The sequence below is a fragment of the Euprymna scolopes genome, chromosome 44 (assembly GCF_053919585.1).
Source record: "Euprymna scolopes isolate OS-2025 chromosome 44, ASM5391958v1, whole genome shotgun sequence".
NCBI lineage: Eukaryota > Metazoa > Mollusca > Cephalopoda > Sepiida > Sepiolidae > Euprymna > Euprymna scolopes.
In genome coordinates this window covers 15,155,544-15,174,086 of record NC_136525.1, presented here as the reverse complement: position 1 = coordinate 15,174,086, position 18,543 = coordinate 15,155,544, and the positions used below count along the sequence as shown (strand labels likewise).

The window sequence follows — 18,543 nt, the reverse complement described above, 5'->3', positions numbered from 1 at the left end:
AAAACTTTTTCTACTATTTTTAATTAAATTTTAAAATGTTAAATTTTCCCAAAAAGTTAACAATTGACATTTTTTGTCTTGCACAAAAAACGTACATAAATATTTAAAAAAAAAAGGTTTTTGAAATAATTAATTCATTTATTTATTGTCTAAGATTTAGGATGATTTTCTAAGAGAATATGCAAAAATATTATAATATAAGTACCTGGATTTCAAATAATTCCACTTATTCATATATGTAACCAGTTATTTCGCGTCGATCTAGAGTCTAGATCGACACTGTTTACATTTGCGTTTGATAAGAAGCAAACTATGGAAGACCAAACAGGCCAAAAAAACTTATTTTTCAGTGACGAAAATTTCAATGTATTATTAAGCTGAGGCTGGCCAGTACCAGATGGGTGACCATTTGTATGAGTTTGGTTTTTAATGTGTATGTGTGTGGGGGCCAGGCTCCCCAAAATGGGGGGGGGGCAATTTAAAGCAGAATAAAAAGAAATTATTTCAGCGCGTTTGGTCCACCGTAGTCGAAAGGCGGCAAACGTTTTCAAACGGGATAAAAAAAAATGATGCTATTTTTAACACAAAGGGCACAGTATCGAATTTTTTTTTTTGGTATCGATTCTTCAAAGCATGCCCTGTTTAATAATGGTCGTGCATTATTCGGCTCGCTAAAAAAAAATTGTTAATTTATTTATCAAAGATTTTAAAATGGCTTTTTTCGTATAAATATTAAAAGTTTTTTTTTTGTTTTGCTTAACTTAAATTAATTATTTTACTTAACATATACACCGAATTTCACACTTCAAAACTCAAAAGCGGGATAATTAAACACAATCGAAGTTCTGATATTCAGACGTCAAAATAAGGTATGCAAACAATTTTTTTTTTTTTTTTTAATCTATAATTCTGTCCCTTACAACAACACAATATGTTTTGTTCAGTTTCAGATGATTATTTTAACCATATTTGTTCCCACTTCAAAACAGGGGGGGGGGGGTTGTAAGCAAAAAAAAACATATATATAAATATCGATTATGAAAAATAAGTACACCGTTATAAAGTTCATTCTTCTCTTAATAATCGCTGAAAATTTCGTATTGATCGGATAATTACCTGATTTTTGGTAGATTTTTAAGACGGTCCGTCAAAAAGTACTGACCTGCCCCCCCCCCCCAGTTTTGGCGGTGCCTATGCAAAAGCAATGCTAAAAAGTTGGAGATTTGAAAACAGTAAAAAAATATTTCGAAGTAAAATTAGTTTTTTAAGGATTAGAATTTTATTTGCAAACAAGAAAAAAAATATTTTAACTATTCTTATTTTATCACAATGTTATTCCCCCCCCCTCCACACACACACACACACACAAAAAAAAAAAGGTGGGGGCTTTTTAAAAATAAATAAGAATGGTTTTTGAGCATGACAGGGGAGTGCGAAGAAATATTTTTTTTTTATTTTTTTTATTTATTTAGTAGCACAAACGAACCATAATACTCGAACGTTGCCTTAAATAAGTGTGATTCAAGGCAAATTAATTTGGCAATTTAAAGGTTTCAAAATGACTTTCGAAATCGTTTCGAATGAGAGAGAATGGTGCTGCTGCTGCTTATTCAAAGAGAGGAGACAGATCGACTTTTTTTTTTTTAATATGCAAAGATTGCAAAGACAATACTGAATTGTCATGTCGAAAATAGTAGTACATCCAAGAGTTACGAAAATTCATCGAGTAGGAAGTTATAGTTAAAAGTAACTTTTACGGAAAATTGGGTCATTTATCTTAGATGTTAGTGAAGAGTTCACACACCCCCAACCCCCCATGTTAAGAATGGTTTTCAGAATACCACCCCAACCTCAAAAACCGTTCTTAACAAGGGGAGGTTGGGGGTGTTTATTCCGAAAGCCGTTCTTAACATGGGGTGGTTGAGGGTGTTTATAATACGCTGGGGCAGGTCGTAAAAATTTTTTTTTTAAATTAGTTTACACCATTTCCGACACTTGTAGCCTATAGCGATAACTTTTCTTTTTTGTACAAAAAAAGTTGTTTTTGAATATCCTACTATTTTCGACATGACAGTTAAGTACGTAATATTATTTTTGCTTAAAACGACGTATTTAAAAAAATCGATCTATCGACTTTATTTCAACAAGCACCAACGATTTAATAAATGGGTAACTTGTTTACACATTCACAAATTGAAAAAAGTCAAAATTGTTCTTATTGCTAAAAAAAAAAAAAAAAAAAACGTGGCGGACCTGTACGTGAGTGCCCCCCCCCCCCCCCAAAAAAAATGTATGTTATTCCCTCCCTTTCTTTATTTTTTAGTTTTTTCGACGATTGTCATTAACTTAAGAGGTTAAATTTCACGTGACACGTCGGTAAAGAAATTGACAGTCAGAGTCAGGTAGCGATGAAGTCGAACGTTATAACGAGAAAGTCATATTTTTTTTAATTATTTTTTTTCTGCTAATATGATAATTAAATCTAATCTATGATAATCGGCGGGGGAAAAAAAAAAAAAAACTTAAAAAAGGTAAAAATTTAATTTAATTAATTTAAGAGGTGGGCATTCATTCTCGTACAGGTCCCAAGTCCGCCGAAAACGTCATTTAATTATTCATATATATTATGTTGGTGCAAAAATAATGCCGTTTTTTTTTTTTTTTTTACGTTAAATAATATATATAAAAACGATATTATTGTTTGCACCAACCTAATAAATAAATAAGTTGGTGCTAATGCACTTACTGATCCGCGCTATTCCTTTAATCGTATTTCCAAGTTTAATTAAAGTTGGGTTTTTTTATTCAATTGTAAGGGTTAAAGTACAGAATAGGTACAAAACACCCTCCTCTCCCCATGTTAAGAATGGCTTTTTAAATAATAACGTTATTATTTCAACACGGATCAATAAGTGCACTACTAGTACCATAAAATATATATAAGTTTTTTTTCAAGTAAAACTTCCGGGCATTCGTTAATTTTTGTACAAACAAGGCCCGATGGCTGAACATATTGGCTAGATAAAATCCGGTGACGATTTCCGACAAAAATCGAAAGACCACACAAAATTAAACCGGCCATTCTAGAACGGAAGACTAAAAACATTGACTTTTTTTTTTTTTTTTTTTTTTTAATGTATTTTACATTATTGCAATAAAATATTGTAGATTTTATAATTTATAAAAGTCAACTATCCCGGCAGTAAAAAAATAAATAAATAAAATAGTGTTTTTTTTTGTTTTTTTCTTTTTCGTTTTCCATTTCATGATTCATGTTCACCTTTCGTTTATTATCGGAACCGGAAACACCGGAACAAGTTTCCAGATTTTACCGAACTAAGATATATGGGGGGGGGGGGGTACACACATACAAAAAAACAAAAAAAACGAACGATTTCACAAATAAAATCTAATTTTTTGACACTTCTACATTTTAGCATCCCCGGCGAAACATTATGATGGTTTGAACGCCATTACTTATTTTAATTTATCTCAAAAGTTTAATTAAATGATACTTGCGCAGTTTACAGGCAGTGCTGAAAATAACGTCATATTTAGAAACCCATTCTTAACGTGAGGAGGATGCTTTTGCCGGAGATGTTAAAATGCAGAAGTCTTTTTCTTCTCGTCTTCAAATAAATTCTACATGTTTTAATTTGTTCACGTAAAAACATACCATCGACAAGCGAAATGTATCTTTTATTAATCATCTGGAATGTTCGCTTTCCAACTATTAAGATATATATATATATATATATATATATATATATATATATATATATATATTACACACAAGGATCGTTCCAAAAGTAAGTCTCCTATAGTTGAATAGTTAAGAAGACGGTATTAGTATGATTAAAACAAGCGACCTTTTGCGCTCCAGATCTTATTTTTCTACATAGTCACCACTATTCTCGATGCACTTTTACCAGGAATTCAATGACGCATCTCTGCTTCTGATGCACGGCCATGATAGGGGATGACTTTTTTTTTAAGAGTCTCACACCGTCAATATCTGCAACAGAGTATGCAAAAATATTTCAGGTTTCATACATAAGTACAGTCATCATAACAATGCAATTTGCAATCCTCTCTGATCCATTCGGATGGAATAAAAAAAAATTGGAAGCATTAATAATGAAACGCCTCTCGTAGAAAGAGAAAAAAAAATAGATAATAGAGACGCGGTTGAATTTTTTTTTTTTTTTTTTTTTGTCTTTTAAATTTTAGAAAAACAAAACAAAGAACCGTAAATACTAGAGTTTTCTCTAAAGACGTTGTTCCTATTTACAATGCCTCCCCACGGGACAGAGGTTCATTTTTTAATGTGGAGAAAAGGAACAAAAATAAAAATTGTCTCAGTCGTGAAGAATTTCTCCTCCACTGACAGAGAACAAGAAATTGAAGTGTCTGAAGAACAGATACTACATTTTGATCTTGACCCGAAGGCCAACACTTAGCCATTGTTACCAAGGAGTAATTATTCATCTGAAAACGCTTCAAAATTACTCGTCCCAATAAGCGGAAAAAAGCGACATAGACAATTAAAATGGCCGATTTGTATTTACTATTGCGACACATTCGAGATAATTTTTTTAAAAAAATAATGATTTTCATGAAGCCGGTTTTCATATCGGGCCAATAATTGGTAGCCTGTACTAGCACTTTTTAAAATATCGTGCAATAATATAAGTACAAATGACAACCGAGTTTACATAACAAAACAATTGACCCCACCTCCATTTTTTCCCCCCCAGTATAATTTTAATGTCACGTGACATGACATTTTCACACGAAATGGACGAAAGTTTTCGATTTGTTTTAACCTTGTTATTGACATGTGACAGCATTGTCAATATTCACATTTTGGTATTTTTTTACGACCTGCCCCAGCGTAGTATAAACACTCCCAACTACCACATGTTAAGAACGGCTTCCGAGGTTTGGGGGGAGGGTGTTTATTCCGAAAGCCGTTCTTAACATGGGGAGGTTGCGGTGTTTATAATACACTGGGGCAGTGGGGCACTAGGTGTATCAGAATTTGGGGGGAATTTTTGACACCCCTAACAGAAAACTGCGAATAAAATATAAAAAACTCGTAATTTCTCTTTTTAAAATGGTTTGTTTATTTTCTGTATGGAATATACTTCCAAAATAAACTATTAAAGTTGTTTAAAAAATGATAGAAATATTATTTTTTACTTAAAAAAAAAAAAGAAAAAAAAAAAGTGCTTACAAAGTGGCGGTGAGCGTTCAACCAGCCATTTTTTTTACGTATGAAATCAATTGAATTTTACGAGTGAAATTTTTTTCAATTTTAAAACTTTAAAAATCTATCGAAATTTTGCTATTGGTTCAATTTTTACGATATTTTCAGGGTCAGTGTGAAATGTTATGCTCTTTCTAATAAACTGAATATAATATTTTAGACAAACTTTCTTTTTTTTTTTAATTTCCCCCTCCCCCATTTTGAAATGTCTATTAAAAATGAAATAATTAATATTTATTTATATATCACAAATTGAAGATAAAAGATCAATACATAAAATATTCTAATTTAAAACAAACAAAAAAAAGTGCATTTTGGAAATTTAACTGTAAAGTCCAAAGTGTAAAACCTTTTTTTTTTTTTTTTTTAAACCACGTTGATTTTTGATTTTTTTTTTTAATGAAAGCTTATGTTATGCTTATATCGTCAAGTAAATACTGGACGCTGACGGCAATTTTTTCGATTTCATTCAATGTTTTCTTTTTTTTTTTTTTTAGATATTTTTTTTTTTAAATCCAGTCAATAAAGTAGAAATAAGATATAATAATCAAAATCTTGTGTATTTCATTAAGAGAATAAAAAAAAAAAAAAATCGGTCGACTGGATTTTTTGTTTAACGGGGAAAAACTTATAAGTGAATATGTGCTTTTTTTACCTATGGAGGGCCAAAAATACTAATTTTTGTTAACAGCACACAAAAAAAAAAGAGACATTAATCATGTCCCTTTGACGAATCCGTATTTGATAAATTGCAAATTAGCAGCAGCAGCGCTTTAAGCTTATGGCGCAAAACGCGTTACGAAAATGCGATTTTCTACGACCCTCGCTTTAAAAAAATCCTTTTATTTAAAAAATACATGGAATTTAAAATATAAATATGGATAAATTCTTAATGAAGAATGGAACTACCCATTTAATAGTATTTTTTTTATAGGTAAATGATTTTTTGGCCTTTATATATACATATATTTATCGAAGCACGTCAAAATACGTTGATTTTCTTTAAATCTTTTTTTTTTTAAAGAAAACCGATTTAAAAAAACAAATATTGCATAATTTGCTATAAACCTGTTATTTTTTTTTTAATTTGGTCTTTGCTCCTTTAATTGAAAAAAAAATTAGAGTTTGAATTACATTTTTCAAGTAGTTATAAGCTGCGAAAGATAGGAGGTCGAATTATTAAAGTTTTTATTTTTAATGGCCGCTTCTGATACACCTACTGGGGCATGTCGTAAAAAAATTTACCCACATTTTTATACAATAGCCGAGTTAATTCTTCCCCTTGAGAGTTTCCTGATTTTAATCAGGAAAGTACATCAGGCATTGCCAAACGAATGTGAAAAAAAAAAAAATATGCAGGATTCCGTGACATCAGATTTGTGTTGACTATACGAACTATGGAAAAGCAGAAACGACTTAATGATTTTTTTTAAAACCTTCATTTATCTTCTTCAAACTGCAATTAATAATTAATCTTTATAATTTTGTTAGGTTTTAAGATTTACACAGTTTAATGATTAATAATATTTGTATATCACATATGAAATACGGTTTTACTGAATGTTCATTTGGTTAACTACCGGCTTCCATATTTTGTTCGGTAAAAAGTAGGTACGGGCAATTCTAATGGCTGCTTAGGTATGGAAACTGGTTTTGAACGCCGGCTAATCATTATTTTTTAAATTTTCGGTTACTTTTTGTTTATGTTTAAAAGATTACAGTTTAAAGTTAATTTCTCAAAGAAAAATGTGTGTGAAATAAAAAATACATAGAATAATTTTATCTCAAATCTGAAAAACCGTACATTTCACATAAAAATTCATTATGACAAATATCGTGTTTACATTTTTCTGGCAAGAAAAATGTAAGTTTTCTGGAATTATTTCCAAGTGAAGTATTAAGTTAAAGTCTTAAGATAATGAATTAATACAATAAATGTGCTTAACTTTGGTACTCATGCGGAAAGTGATCTGTGCTGAAATAATGTTATTTAAAAAGCCAAAAAAGGGAGGGTGTTTTGTACCTATTCTGTACTTTAAACTTACAATTGAATAAAAAAAACATAAAAACTTTAATTAAACGTTGAAATATGATTTAAAAAATAGCGCGGATCATTCTCTGCATTAGCACCTTAACTTTTGCTAAAAAATCCAAAAATGTGACCATGGTAGCAACAAAATTAGTTTCGTGTAAAAAAAAAAAAAAAAAAAAATATGGCGGTGAAATTCAGTATGGAAGCACATTAATGACATAATATCATTATTATTTAACAATGTTCCGACATATTGAGCATTATTTTTCCTTTTCTTTATAAGAATATGCATCCATACTTACCGACATGGAATGCTTGTCTAATTCTTTCCATTTTTTAATTTAATTATTTTTGTATGTTCCTGTTTTTCAATTTAATTTTTTTACTTTATTTTCTAAGATTATATGAAAATTATCTTACATTGATGATTATACGTTCTTGTGTGCAATAAAAATATTAGAATCTTACATATAAAGATTACGTTAAAAATGTAACCGTAAAAAAAAATAAAAAAATACTTTTTGCAATTAAATTTTTTTTGCGGGAAAATATTAAATTACCGATGCTTAATTCAATGATAATATAGGTAGTTCAAGAAATTAATTTTTCTTCAAGTTATATCGATTTCGTTAATACAAACTTTAGGTTCTTTTTTTCCTTATGTTCTGGTAAAAATTAATGTTTGTTTTTTTTTAAATTGTTATAATTTACAATGCTTTATTTTCATTAAAAAAAAAAAAAAAAAAAAAAAAAAAAAAGCCCAAATAAATTCTGGCATTTTTTTACAACAGAAAACCATAACTTTAGTATAGGTGCTTTTTGTTATAAAAAAATAATGCATTTTCATTCGGATTCAAATAAACATAATGTGTTCATTGTATTCTGCGATCATTATTTGATAAATACTGAAAATTTCATTAAAATTAGTTAATTTCCTGATTTTTGGTGGATTTTTAAGTAAAAGGAGGGGTCAAAATGTTTATACATTTTGAGCATCGGCATTCATTTTGCTCGTACCTAGTAAAAAGAGACAAACAAAATATGGGGGGGGGCTACAAAATGCTTTATATTTGTGCAATAATATTTTCAAATCGGTTTTAATCTGGAGATAAAATAGCTGACAAGAGCCATGTTTATATTAAAACTTAATATTTAAAAAAAAATTAAACACAATTAAAAATCAATGTTGTAATGGAACATTTTGAAATAATGGAATTTTAATCATTTTAATCTAAAAAATTAATTAATTTTTAGGAAGTTTCTTTTTCTTGGCAATTCAACTGATTATAGTATATATTCGAAAAAAAAAACCTATTTTAAAATTTATTATTTTTTTAATTGCAACTTCAAGTTTTTGTTCAATATGTGTATTTAAATTTTTAAAAAATAAATGTTTTACTTATTTGAATGTTTCATAATAAATAGAAATTTCGATAGATTTAAATATATTTTGTTCAACTTTCGAAAAAATAAATATGGGGAGGGGGCACACGCACTAAAAAAAATAAATTCCCCTCGTATGTTTTACAGAAATTGCATTTTATATGTAATTTCATTCTAAAATGGATAAGTATCGAAAATTTAATGAAAATCTATTAGTTGATTTTTGCTAGATTTATTAAATACGGGTATGTTTTCACGTTCGAAATGCTTACTACATGGGAACGTTATTTTAAAGCGCCAATTATGTAAACACGATTTTCGTTTTGCAATTTCATTATTTTCGTTTGATGAAAAAAAAATTTTTTTTTAAATACTAGTTTATTTTGTCCTTCTTTTAAATGGTACAAAAGTTATATTGATAATATTAATTTATAATAAAGTTACATCGTGTTACATATGGGGGGAGGGGTTAATTCTACGGTGACTTCTTGAGGTGCCTAAAGTATATGTTAACATATTTTCGGCAATTGTGCAGTTGTGCACTTTAACTCGCCTGAAATATTTGTTTCTTTTAATCCACGGAAGAGTTATACTAGCGAAAAGAGGAGATAATATCAAAATATTCTAAACTAGCAGTTCAGTAGCAGTGTCAGAAATTTCGTGAAAACTATTGAATAATTCCACCCGCTATCTTTCGAAGCTTATAACTCCTTGAAAAATGTAATTCAAGCCCTAATTTTTTTTTTTTTCAATTAAAGGAGCAAGGACCAAGGTTTCATAAAAAAAAAAAATAAAAAACACACACGAAAACAAACAATGTGGGTTTTTTTTTTAAAAAAAGGTTTTAAACTTCGGACTTTACAGGTAAATTTCTAAAAAACACTACTTTTTTTTGTTTTAAATTTGAATATATTATTTATTGGTCTTTTAATCTCCAATTTGTGATATATAAAACTTTGGTACATAAATTAATTATTTATTTTTTAATAGATATTTCAAAATGGGGGGGTGAATTAAAAAAAACGTTTGTCTAAAATATTATATTCGGTTTATTGGAAAGAGCATAAAATTTGACATTGACCCTGAAAATATCGTAAAAATAGAATCAATAGAAAAATTTTGATAGATTTTTAAAGTTTAAAAATTGAAAAATACTGAACTCGTAAAATTCAATTAATTTCATTACTGTTTTTAAAAAATATTTCTATTACTTTTTATACAACTTTAATAGTTTATTTTGGAAGTATAATCCATAAAGAAAATAAACAACCCACCTTTAAAAGAGAAAATACGAGTTTTTTTTATATTTTATTTGCAGTTTCGTGTTAGAGGTGTCAAAAATTCCTACAAAAATTCTGATACACCTAGCAGTTCAGCCCAGCTTTGTGCAGGCCCTATGTATTGTTCATGACTTCATGTGCATATATATATATAAAGTTTAACTCATATCTAAGTAACCTACATCTAAAATTTCAAATCTTTAGAGCCAAAATTGGTGGGGGAGTTTGGTAGAGTCTATAAAAGTCAACTTTCGAGTTTGACCTCTTGGCAGCAAAATTTTTGCCCAAAAACTGATTAAAAAATCTTACTGCATGTCTGAATACCCTTTATGTAAAATTTCAAACGTTTAAACCCAAAATTGGCTGAATAGTTTGCTAGAGATCGCAAAGGTCAAATCTCTTGAACTTTGACAACTAAATTTTCGGCAAAAAACAGACGATTAAAAAGCTTGCCCTATGTCTAAATACACTTTATGTAAAATTTCAAATGTTTAGGCTAAAAATTGGCAGAGCGGTCCAAATTTTTTAAATTTTGGTCCCAATTTTGACCCCATAACATTTGTTTTGGGCTCGAATCAAGTTAAAAAGTTTGATCCATATTCAAGAAACCTACATCTAAAATTTCAAGTGTTTAAACTCAAAATTGCCGGAGGAGTTTGGTAGTGTTTTCAAAAGTCAAATCGTTGACAGCCAAACTTTTGGCCAAAAACAGATTAAAATCTCAATACTCCTTATCGAAACTCAAAATTGACAGTAGTTTGGTAGAGAAATGTACACACAGACACACACAATTTCACTTTTATAAATATATAGATTGACTGTTACAATTGCGACTTATCTTATTTTTTTAAATTTACATTTTTCAAGTAATGGCCTTCAAGTTTTAAATCGATTCGACCATTTCTGAGATTGATGCTCCGTCCAATTGTCCAAATACTGCAATTCTCTGGGGTGCTTATTTGCTTGCAAATGCCTAAAATTTTTAAAAGGTATTTTTTTACGAAAGTACCCAGCGTAGTATAAACACCCCCAACCTCCTCATGTTAAGAATAGCTTTCGTAAATAAACATCCCCAACCTCTCCATGTTAAGAACGGCTTTCAGCATCCCAACTTCCCCATGTTAAGAACGGTTTTCAGAAATAAGCATCCCCAACTTTCCCATGTTAAGAATGGCTTTCAGAAATAAACATCCAACTTTCCCATGTTAAGAATGGCTTTCAGAAATAAACATCCTCAATCTCCCCATATTAAGAACGGCTTTCGGAAATAAACATCCCGATGTCAAGAACGACTCCCGAGGTTAAAGGTGTTTATTTCGTTTTTATATTTTTTTCAGTAAAAAAAAAAAAAAAAAAAAAAAAAATTTGAATAAAGACTTCCTACCAACGCCGGGTAGATACAACTAATTAATAATTAGCTTCTAAATTAACAGAAATTAAATTAATGCTTATAGAGAAAGGTCTAGTATTACAGTTCTTTTGTGCTTCCAAAGATAGATGGCACTTTCCGACCGAGCCTCTATTATATATGTAGGATAAAAAAAATTAATAATAGTCGGAAGCGAAAGTTCCAGATGATTAATTTAAAAAAAAAAAAAAAAAAAAAAAAAAAAAGAGACATTTTGTTTGTCGACAGCACGTTTTACGGAAAGGTTGATCACGTGAACAAAATAAGACATGTCGAATTTATTGGAAGACAAGCAGAAAAAAAAGGGATGTTTTTTTATTGTGAATTCGTGCGTGTATATGTATATATATTCTATATGTTGCTTCAGTGAAGCAAAGCATTGCTTCACAGTGTTGGTAATGCCACAGAATAAGACCCATATCGATCCGAATGTATAGGATTTACGGAACAGATCAGAAATGGCCAAGTCGTTACCGAACAGTCAATTAGTACCGGGCAGTAAATGAAAGTTTCACATTTGTTTTCCTTACACCCTTTTCTTCTAATTTTTTCGGGGGGGGGGGGGGGGTGTTCTTTTAAACCCAAATCTAATCCTTTTTACATTTTTTTTTTTTTGCTACTTGTGCAGTGTGCACTTTGGCCACCGTGCAGAAATAACATTTTGAAAGCCATTCTTAACATGGGGAGGAGGTGTTTTGTAACTATTCTGTGCTTTCACGTAGCAATTTAATAATTAAAAAAAAGATATCGTGAAGCTGGAATTTAACCTGGGGGGGGGGGGGAATATTTAAAAATAGCGCGGTGGCAAAAGTAAGCACCTTTTTTTTTTTTTTTTTTTAATTCCGCGGCTTCAAAATTGTAAACTGCTTCGAACATTTCCGATTTGTTCAGTAAATAGCAAACATTCGTGTCGATATGGTGTATAATTGAAAAGCACCGTAATGTTTTGAAAATCATTGCTTTTTAAAAATATTTTTCCTTAGTCACGTGGTGCAGTGCAGTGGTGCACTGGTGCAGCTAATTTTTTTAATTATAAAACACAATTAAAGCTGTGACTTCAAAAATTACTGTTAGATGAAAGTACAGCGTAGCAAAAAAGCCCCCTCCCGATGTTAGGAATGGGTTTCGAAATAACGTTAATGCTTCTGCACGGTCCGTTACCAAATTACAGATCAAATTGTTTTTCTTTCAGGAACCCTGGTTTTACTATGTGTGGTCAACTTTTCTAACTCGTTACTGGATTTTACAGAGTCAATGATCTGTACAAGCACCTTATATTATTCTCACTTGTTATAAAAGTAAAATTATTTTTAAAGCTAATTTTCGGTGCTAGTGCACTTACTGATCAGCGCTATTTTTTAAATCGTATTTCCACGTTTAATTAAAGTTTTTTTTTTTTTATTATTATTCAATTGCAAGGTTAAAGTATAGAAGAATAGGTACAAAACACCCTCCCCTCCCCATGTTAAGAATGGCTTCTTAAATAATAACGTTATTATTTCAGCACGGATCATTCATTCACTGCATGAGTACGGTACTCATTGGGTACCTTATTTGCAATATGAATTGAGGTAAAAAGTTTTACAAGTAAAAAAAAAAAAAAAAAAAAACCCTAGTCAGCATTTTTGTTTTTAGTTAAATTATTGAAAGCAAATATAAAAATTCTCGATACTCATGCCGAGAGTGATCCGTGCTGAAATAACGTTATTATTTAAAAAGCCATTCTTAACATGGGGAGGGTGTTTTGTACCTAATCTGTACTTTAACCTTACAATTGAATAAAAAAACATCAGACGCTGCTAGTGCGCTTACTGATCCGCGCTATTTTTTAAATCGTATTTCCACGTTTAATTAAAGTTTTATGTTTTTTATTCAATTGTAAGGTTAAAGTACAGATTAGGTACAAAACACCCTCCCCATGTTAAGAATGGCTTTTTAAATAATAACGTTATTATTTCGGCACGGATCAATAAGTGCACTCACTGCACTAGTACCTTTAATTAAACGTGGAAATACGATTTAAAAAATAGCGCGGATCACTCTCTGCATTTAGCACCAAATTCTCATCCTGAAGTTTGAAGGGATTCAAATTCCTTTCAAATTTCGAAGGGTCACAAAGTGCAGAAGTCAATTTCTTTTTTTAATTAACAATTGGATGGCATAAAGAAACCCGGAGAATGCGTTCTGGTTAATTTAATTTCTGAAATTAATTTTTAGAATAGATTAAAAAAAAAAATTGATATCGATAAATATTTCATTAAAATAAATAATAAAAATGTGTAAGTTACATAGAGGCGAGAAATACTTAAATGAGTGCATTTTTTTTTTCTATTAATATAAAATTAAACATTTTAGATATTTTTTCCATTTTTAAATGATTTCGATATAAAAAAAATGGTTTTATTCATATATTTTAATAAATAAAAGGGTGCTAATTCAGAGTGTCCGCGCTATTTTTTAAATCGTATTTCCACGTTTAATTAAAGTTTTTTTTTTTTTATTCAATTGTAAGGTTAAAGTACAGAAGAATAGGTACAAAACACCCTCCCCCTCCCCATGTTAAGAATGGCTTTTTAAATAATAACGTTATTATTTCGGCACGGATCCAGTCACTCACTACAAATGTCCTTAATTTTAATAGAATTAATTGTTACAAAGTAATTGGGGGGGGGGGCATTGGAAATGTATTTTTATAACAATTAACTTTTGGTACTTGTTAAGATGGAGTCGACAGAGCGATTATTTATTTATTTTTTTTAAATATGTGGTTTTAAACAAAAACAATACTTGCCATGTGGAAAATAGTAATGTATCCAAAAATTACGAAAATTCGTCGAGTAGAAAATTATTTAGTTTTAAGTAATTTTACGGAAAATTGGGAGAAATTGCATTGGTATTATTATACAAACACCGTGACAGCGTTAGGGTTAGGGTTAATTCGCTGTCACGGTGTTTGTATAGTTTTACCATTGCATTTTCCCTAAATGAACATACTTTATCTCCCATGTCGACACTTTAATGGCTTCATTTGAAGCCTTTAACGATATATATATATATATATATATATATATATATATATATATATATATATATATCCTAAAACCACAATATCAGTTGTTCTACGATGAATTTTCGTAATTTTTGGATATACTACTATTTTCGACATAACAATTAGGTAAACTGCTGTTTTTGGTTAAAACATATTTAAAAAAAAAAAAATCGATCTGTCGACTGTAACTTTACAAGCACCCAACTTTTTATATGAAAAAAATATTTTATAACTTAAAATATCAATTAAAGTGTTTTTTTATGTCACTTAGTAAGAAATTGGATATTATACAAAAAGTGTTTCATATTTTTTTTTATATTTCAAAATAAGATTGTTAAATTATTAGAAAAATAACTTGAAGTGGAAGGGTAATATTTTTTTTAATTGGATTAATAAATTGCTTTATCCTTTTATATTTTAAATATAAAAAAAATATTTAATTTTAATATTATATAGAAATTTGGTACATATTTTTTTAATACTGACATTAAAATAAGTTCATAAGTAGTTTAAAAATATTAGATTTAATATAATCCCAGAAATATAAATTTTATTTTATTTTTTTTTAACTTAAAAAGAATATATTAAAGATAACTAAATCCATACTTAAAATAATTAAATGTTAGGACTTTAATATATTTTATATATAATTAGGATAATATTAAATTTTTTTATTGTTATTTATGTTTAAAAGTAATTATGTTTGATATTAGAATGACTTTTAATAAACTATTTAATAATAAAATAAAAAGTTTTGAGGTACTATTTTAGTAGTTTTTGTCAATAACTCTAAATTTAATATTCAAAAAGTTATATCTAAAAAAATTTAAAAAAAATTATAAATATATATTATTCATATATTTTATTATATTTAAGTTATATTAAAATATAAATAATAATTATTTATATTTTTTTTTAAATATAAAGTACTCAAGTTGAAACATTAGGTTGACTTTTTTTTTTTTTTTTTTTTGATATGTCATTTAAGGAACTGAATATTGTTAAAGAAAAGAGAAATTTTATTTATATATTTTTTAATAAAATATTATTTTAATTAAATATTAATTGGCACTATTTAATTAATTTTAAATAGTCTGGAATTAATATTTTATTTTAAATTAAAATATATAAGGCGTTTATTCGCTTTTTACTGCGGTATTCTTGTGACAGAGCGTATGTAATGTACGTATGTATATATATTTATAGATAAATATTAAGTTTTTTTTTTTAAATATATTTTTTTTTTTAAATATATATACTTTTGAAAGTCGGTGTGTATACTAAAGAATGTTTATAGGTTTATTTAACTATGGTACAGTCATTTCTGAGCGCAAATAAATATAAGAAATTGCTTTCTCTTTTGTGAGGCCACATGCCTAACACCTACACATCATTAGACGTTTTGTCTAAAATGGCGCTACGCGAATATAATATACCACAACAGACGGACAAGTAAACAAAAACAAAACAAGACGGACGAAACGATTCCATAAAGGTTTATCTTACAGACAATAAACAGATTGACGACAAGAAAGCGTCCGGAAAGATTTCTTTTTAACCTTATAAGTACAAAACGAAAACAGAAAAAATTCGCCTACCTTCGACGTTGCAAGGAGCCGCCATGTTTAGACGTAACCGGACAAGGTAATCTCCTTTAGAAACAAGAATGTCTCAACGAAAAACGCAACAGCGAAAAACGAAACCCTATTCAAAATGACATCTATTTTAAATATTTTCACAGTGTTCTAAAGAAATATTTTATTTTTCCTTAAAATATCTACAAATTTATTACAATTAAAAATTATTCTTAACAATTATAACTGATTCAAGATTATTCTTACTAATTATTTTTCGGGCCATTGCAAAATTGCTTTCCTGCAGGAAACACAACTCTTTTTCCTGGTTTTTTAAAATTATAAATTAAGACCCATTATCTCCCTTAAAAGAAGGTTTTTAAGATTTTCAGCCCTACTAAAATAATCTCAATAAATATTTTGAAAGATTTTATGGCGAAAAAGAAAAAAGAAATAAAATGTGAGAATTAAAATATGTTACGAAATAAATATTTATTATCATTCATAAAAGAAATGGATATTTTCAGAAAACCTAACTTTACCATAGAATTTAGTTATTTTGTTTCCAAATAATAATAATAATAATAATAAAAAAATAAGCTAAAAAGAATTGAATTAAGTTTGATTAAAAGACGTTTACAAAAATTAAAAGATTAAATAAATGTAATTTTTGTAATACAATTTTTGGGAGTAAAAGTTTTTGTCTAACCTCTATCACAAAAGAATATGACAGTTTGAAAACTTATTATTTTTTTTTTTTATTATTATTAAATTTTCACCCCAAACAAGGCACATTGCCACTTTGATGTAGGGAGCTACTATCAGGAACCTAAGTTGCAGGGATACTATGTAAGGAGTTTAGCAGCAATATGTCTGTTCACATTATACTTGAACTTCTGCATGTCAGTACAGTTGGGGAAGCAGGAAACTGGAAGAGAATTCCCAAGTCTGGAGAAGAAACTATTAGAGTAGAAGGCTTTCTTACATCTAGGAATCTCAACTGTGTAAGAGTAGGACTTCGTTGGGTTTGTCGGGGTATTTTCGTCAAGGGGATACAAAGGCTTGTAGTTCGTCAGAGCATCCACCATTGAAATACTTGTAAAACAGGCAAAGGGATGCAACATTTTGTCGAAAGGGCAGGGGCTGAAGCTTAGATGACAGTTCGAGACCTATTAGGTTCACAACTCTCTTTTGGACCCTACCCAGGAGCGAAAGACTAGTAGCAGATGCACCAGCCCAAATGTGACAACAGTGCTCCATACATGGGTGAATAGTAGCTTTGTAGAGGTTCAGGATATTTTCAGGCGTAAGGAACTTTCTAGCATGGTATAGAGAGCCCACCTTCTTTGCAGCAGCCTTGGCAATGATCTCAATGTATCTATTTCAACTCATGTTTCCTGTGAATGATAAGCTAAGGAGCTTGAACGAAGTGCTTTATCTTTAGCCATGGCTATTGGTGGTTGGTAAGGTTTCATGTAATTTGGAATTAGCTTTTGTTTAAATTTATTAAACAAATTAATTTACAAGTTTTGTGAAACTATCTTTATTATTCAAATTCTCTATCATTATCCGCAATCAATAGTTAAGCTGAGGAAAGAGTTTGATAGCTTATTGAAAATTAAGAATCTTTATAAGAGGTTAATGTAGTTTGCTTGAAGCATTATGTAGTGTGTATATAGGTATATATATATATATATTTACATAGGCATCACCACTTATCAAGGCCTCAAGCCCACTCGAGGATAAGGGTTAAAGAGTGTACAGTAGTCAATTCGACAATATAGTAATCGTTAGTAATGAAAATTCGGTAAATTTGTTAACTTAAGTGGAACGGCTCATCAAGAACTTGTTTACGTTGGACTTGAAGACAACCATATTGTAGTCAGCTGGAAAGCAGGAAAACGGAAGACAATTCCACAGGCGTGCAGTTCTAAGAAAGAAGCTTTGTTCATGGAATCTACGCTTAGGTTTAGGCACAGATAAAGAGTGGGGGAAATTATTGATAGTGTTTTCAGCTAGATGAGTGTTTCTCGTGAAAGTTTAGCGAGGGGGAGACCATAGATTAGAGCTCAGTCCAGCACTTGCCATGAAAATAACAGTAAAGCAGAGACAGGCTCGCAACGTCTCTTCTGTGAGAAAGAGTTTGCAGGAAAGAGAAAAGGGCATCCCCTACTAGGCTACAAAGTCTATTTTGAACTCTATCAAGGTAAGATAAGTCCTTTCTAGCAGCTCCTGCCCAGATGTGGCAACAGTACTCTATCCTTGGATATACCTGGCTCTTATATAGGTAGAGAACTACATCAGCAGTGAGATATCTACTGGATCAATAAAAAAATTCCACCATTTTTCCAGAAACCTTGGCAGCGGATTTGATGTACATGTTCCATTTCAGATCAGGAGTAAAGTTCAAGCCCAGAAGTTTGTCAAAACATGAGGCCTCCCCAAGACGAGAGCCATTCATTTCAATTGATGCCAGATGGGGATCAGAACGTTGATGATGTAAAGATAGAAGCTTGGTTTTAGATGCATTAAAAGTAACCAGTCACCT

General features: G+C 29.8%; 1 protein-coding gene across 1 annotated transcript in view; it reads right to left on the bottom strand.

The window, feature by feature from the left end:
• LOC145268705 (ubiquitin-conjugating enzyme E2 variant 2-like) overlaps positions 1–16,174 on the bottom strand; it is a 69,459-nt gene extending 53,285 nt beyond the window's left edge. The window contains exon 1 of the mRNA XM_080124242.1: positions 16,020–16,174. Within this exon, the coding sequence (XP_079980368.1) occupies positions 16,020–16,044 (25 nt within the window). The 5' untranslated portion in view covers positions 16,045–16,174. The remainder of the gene's footprint in view (positions 1–16,019) is intronic.
• Between the last annotated feature and the right edge of the window lie 2,369 nt (positions 16,175–18,543).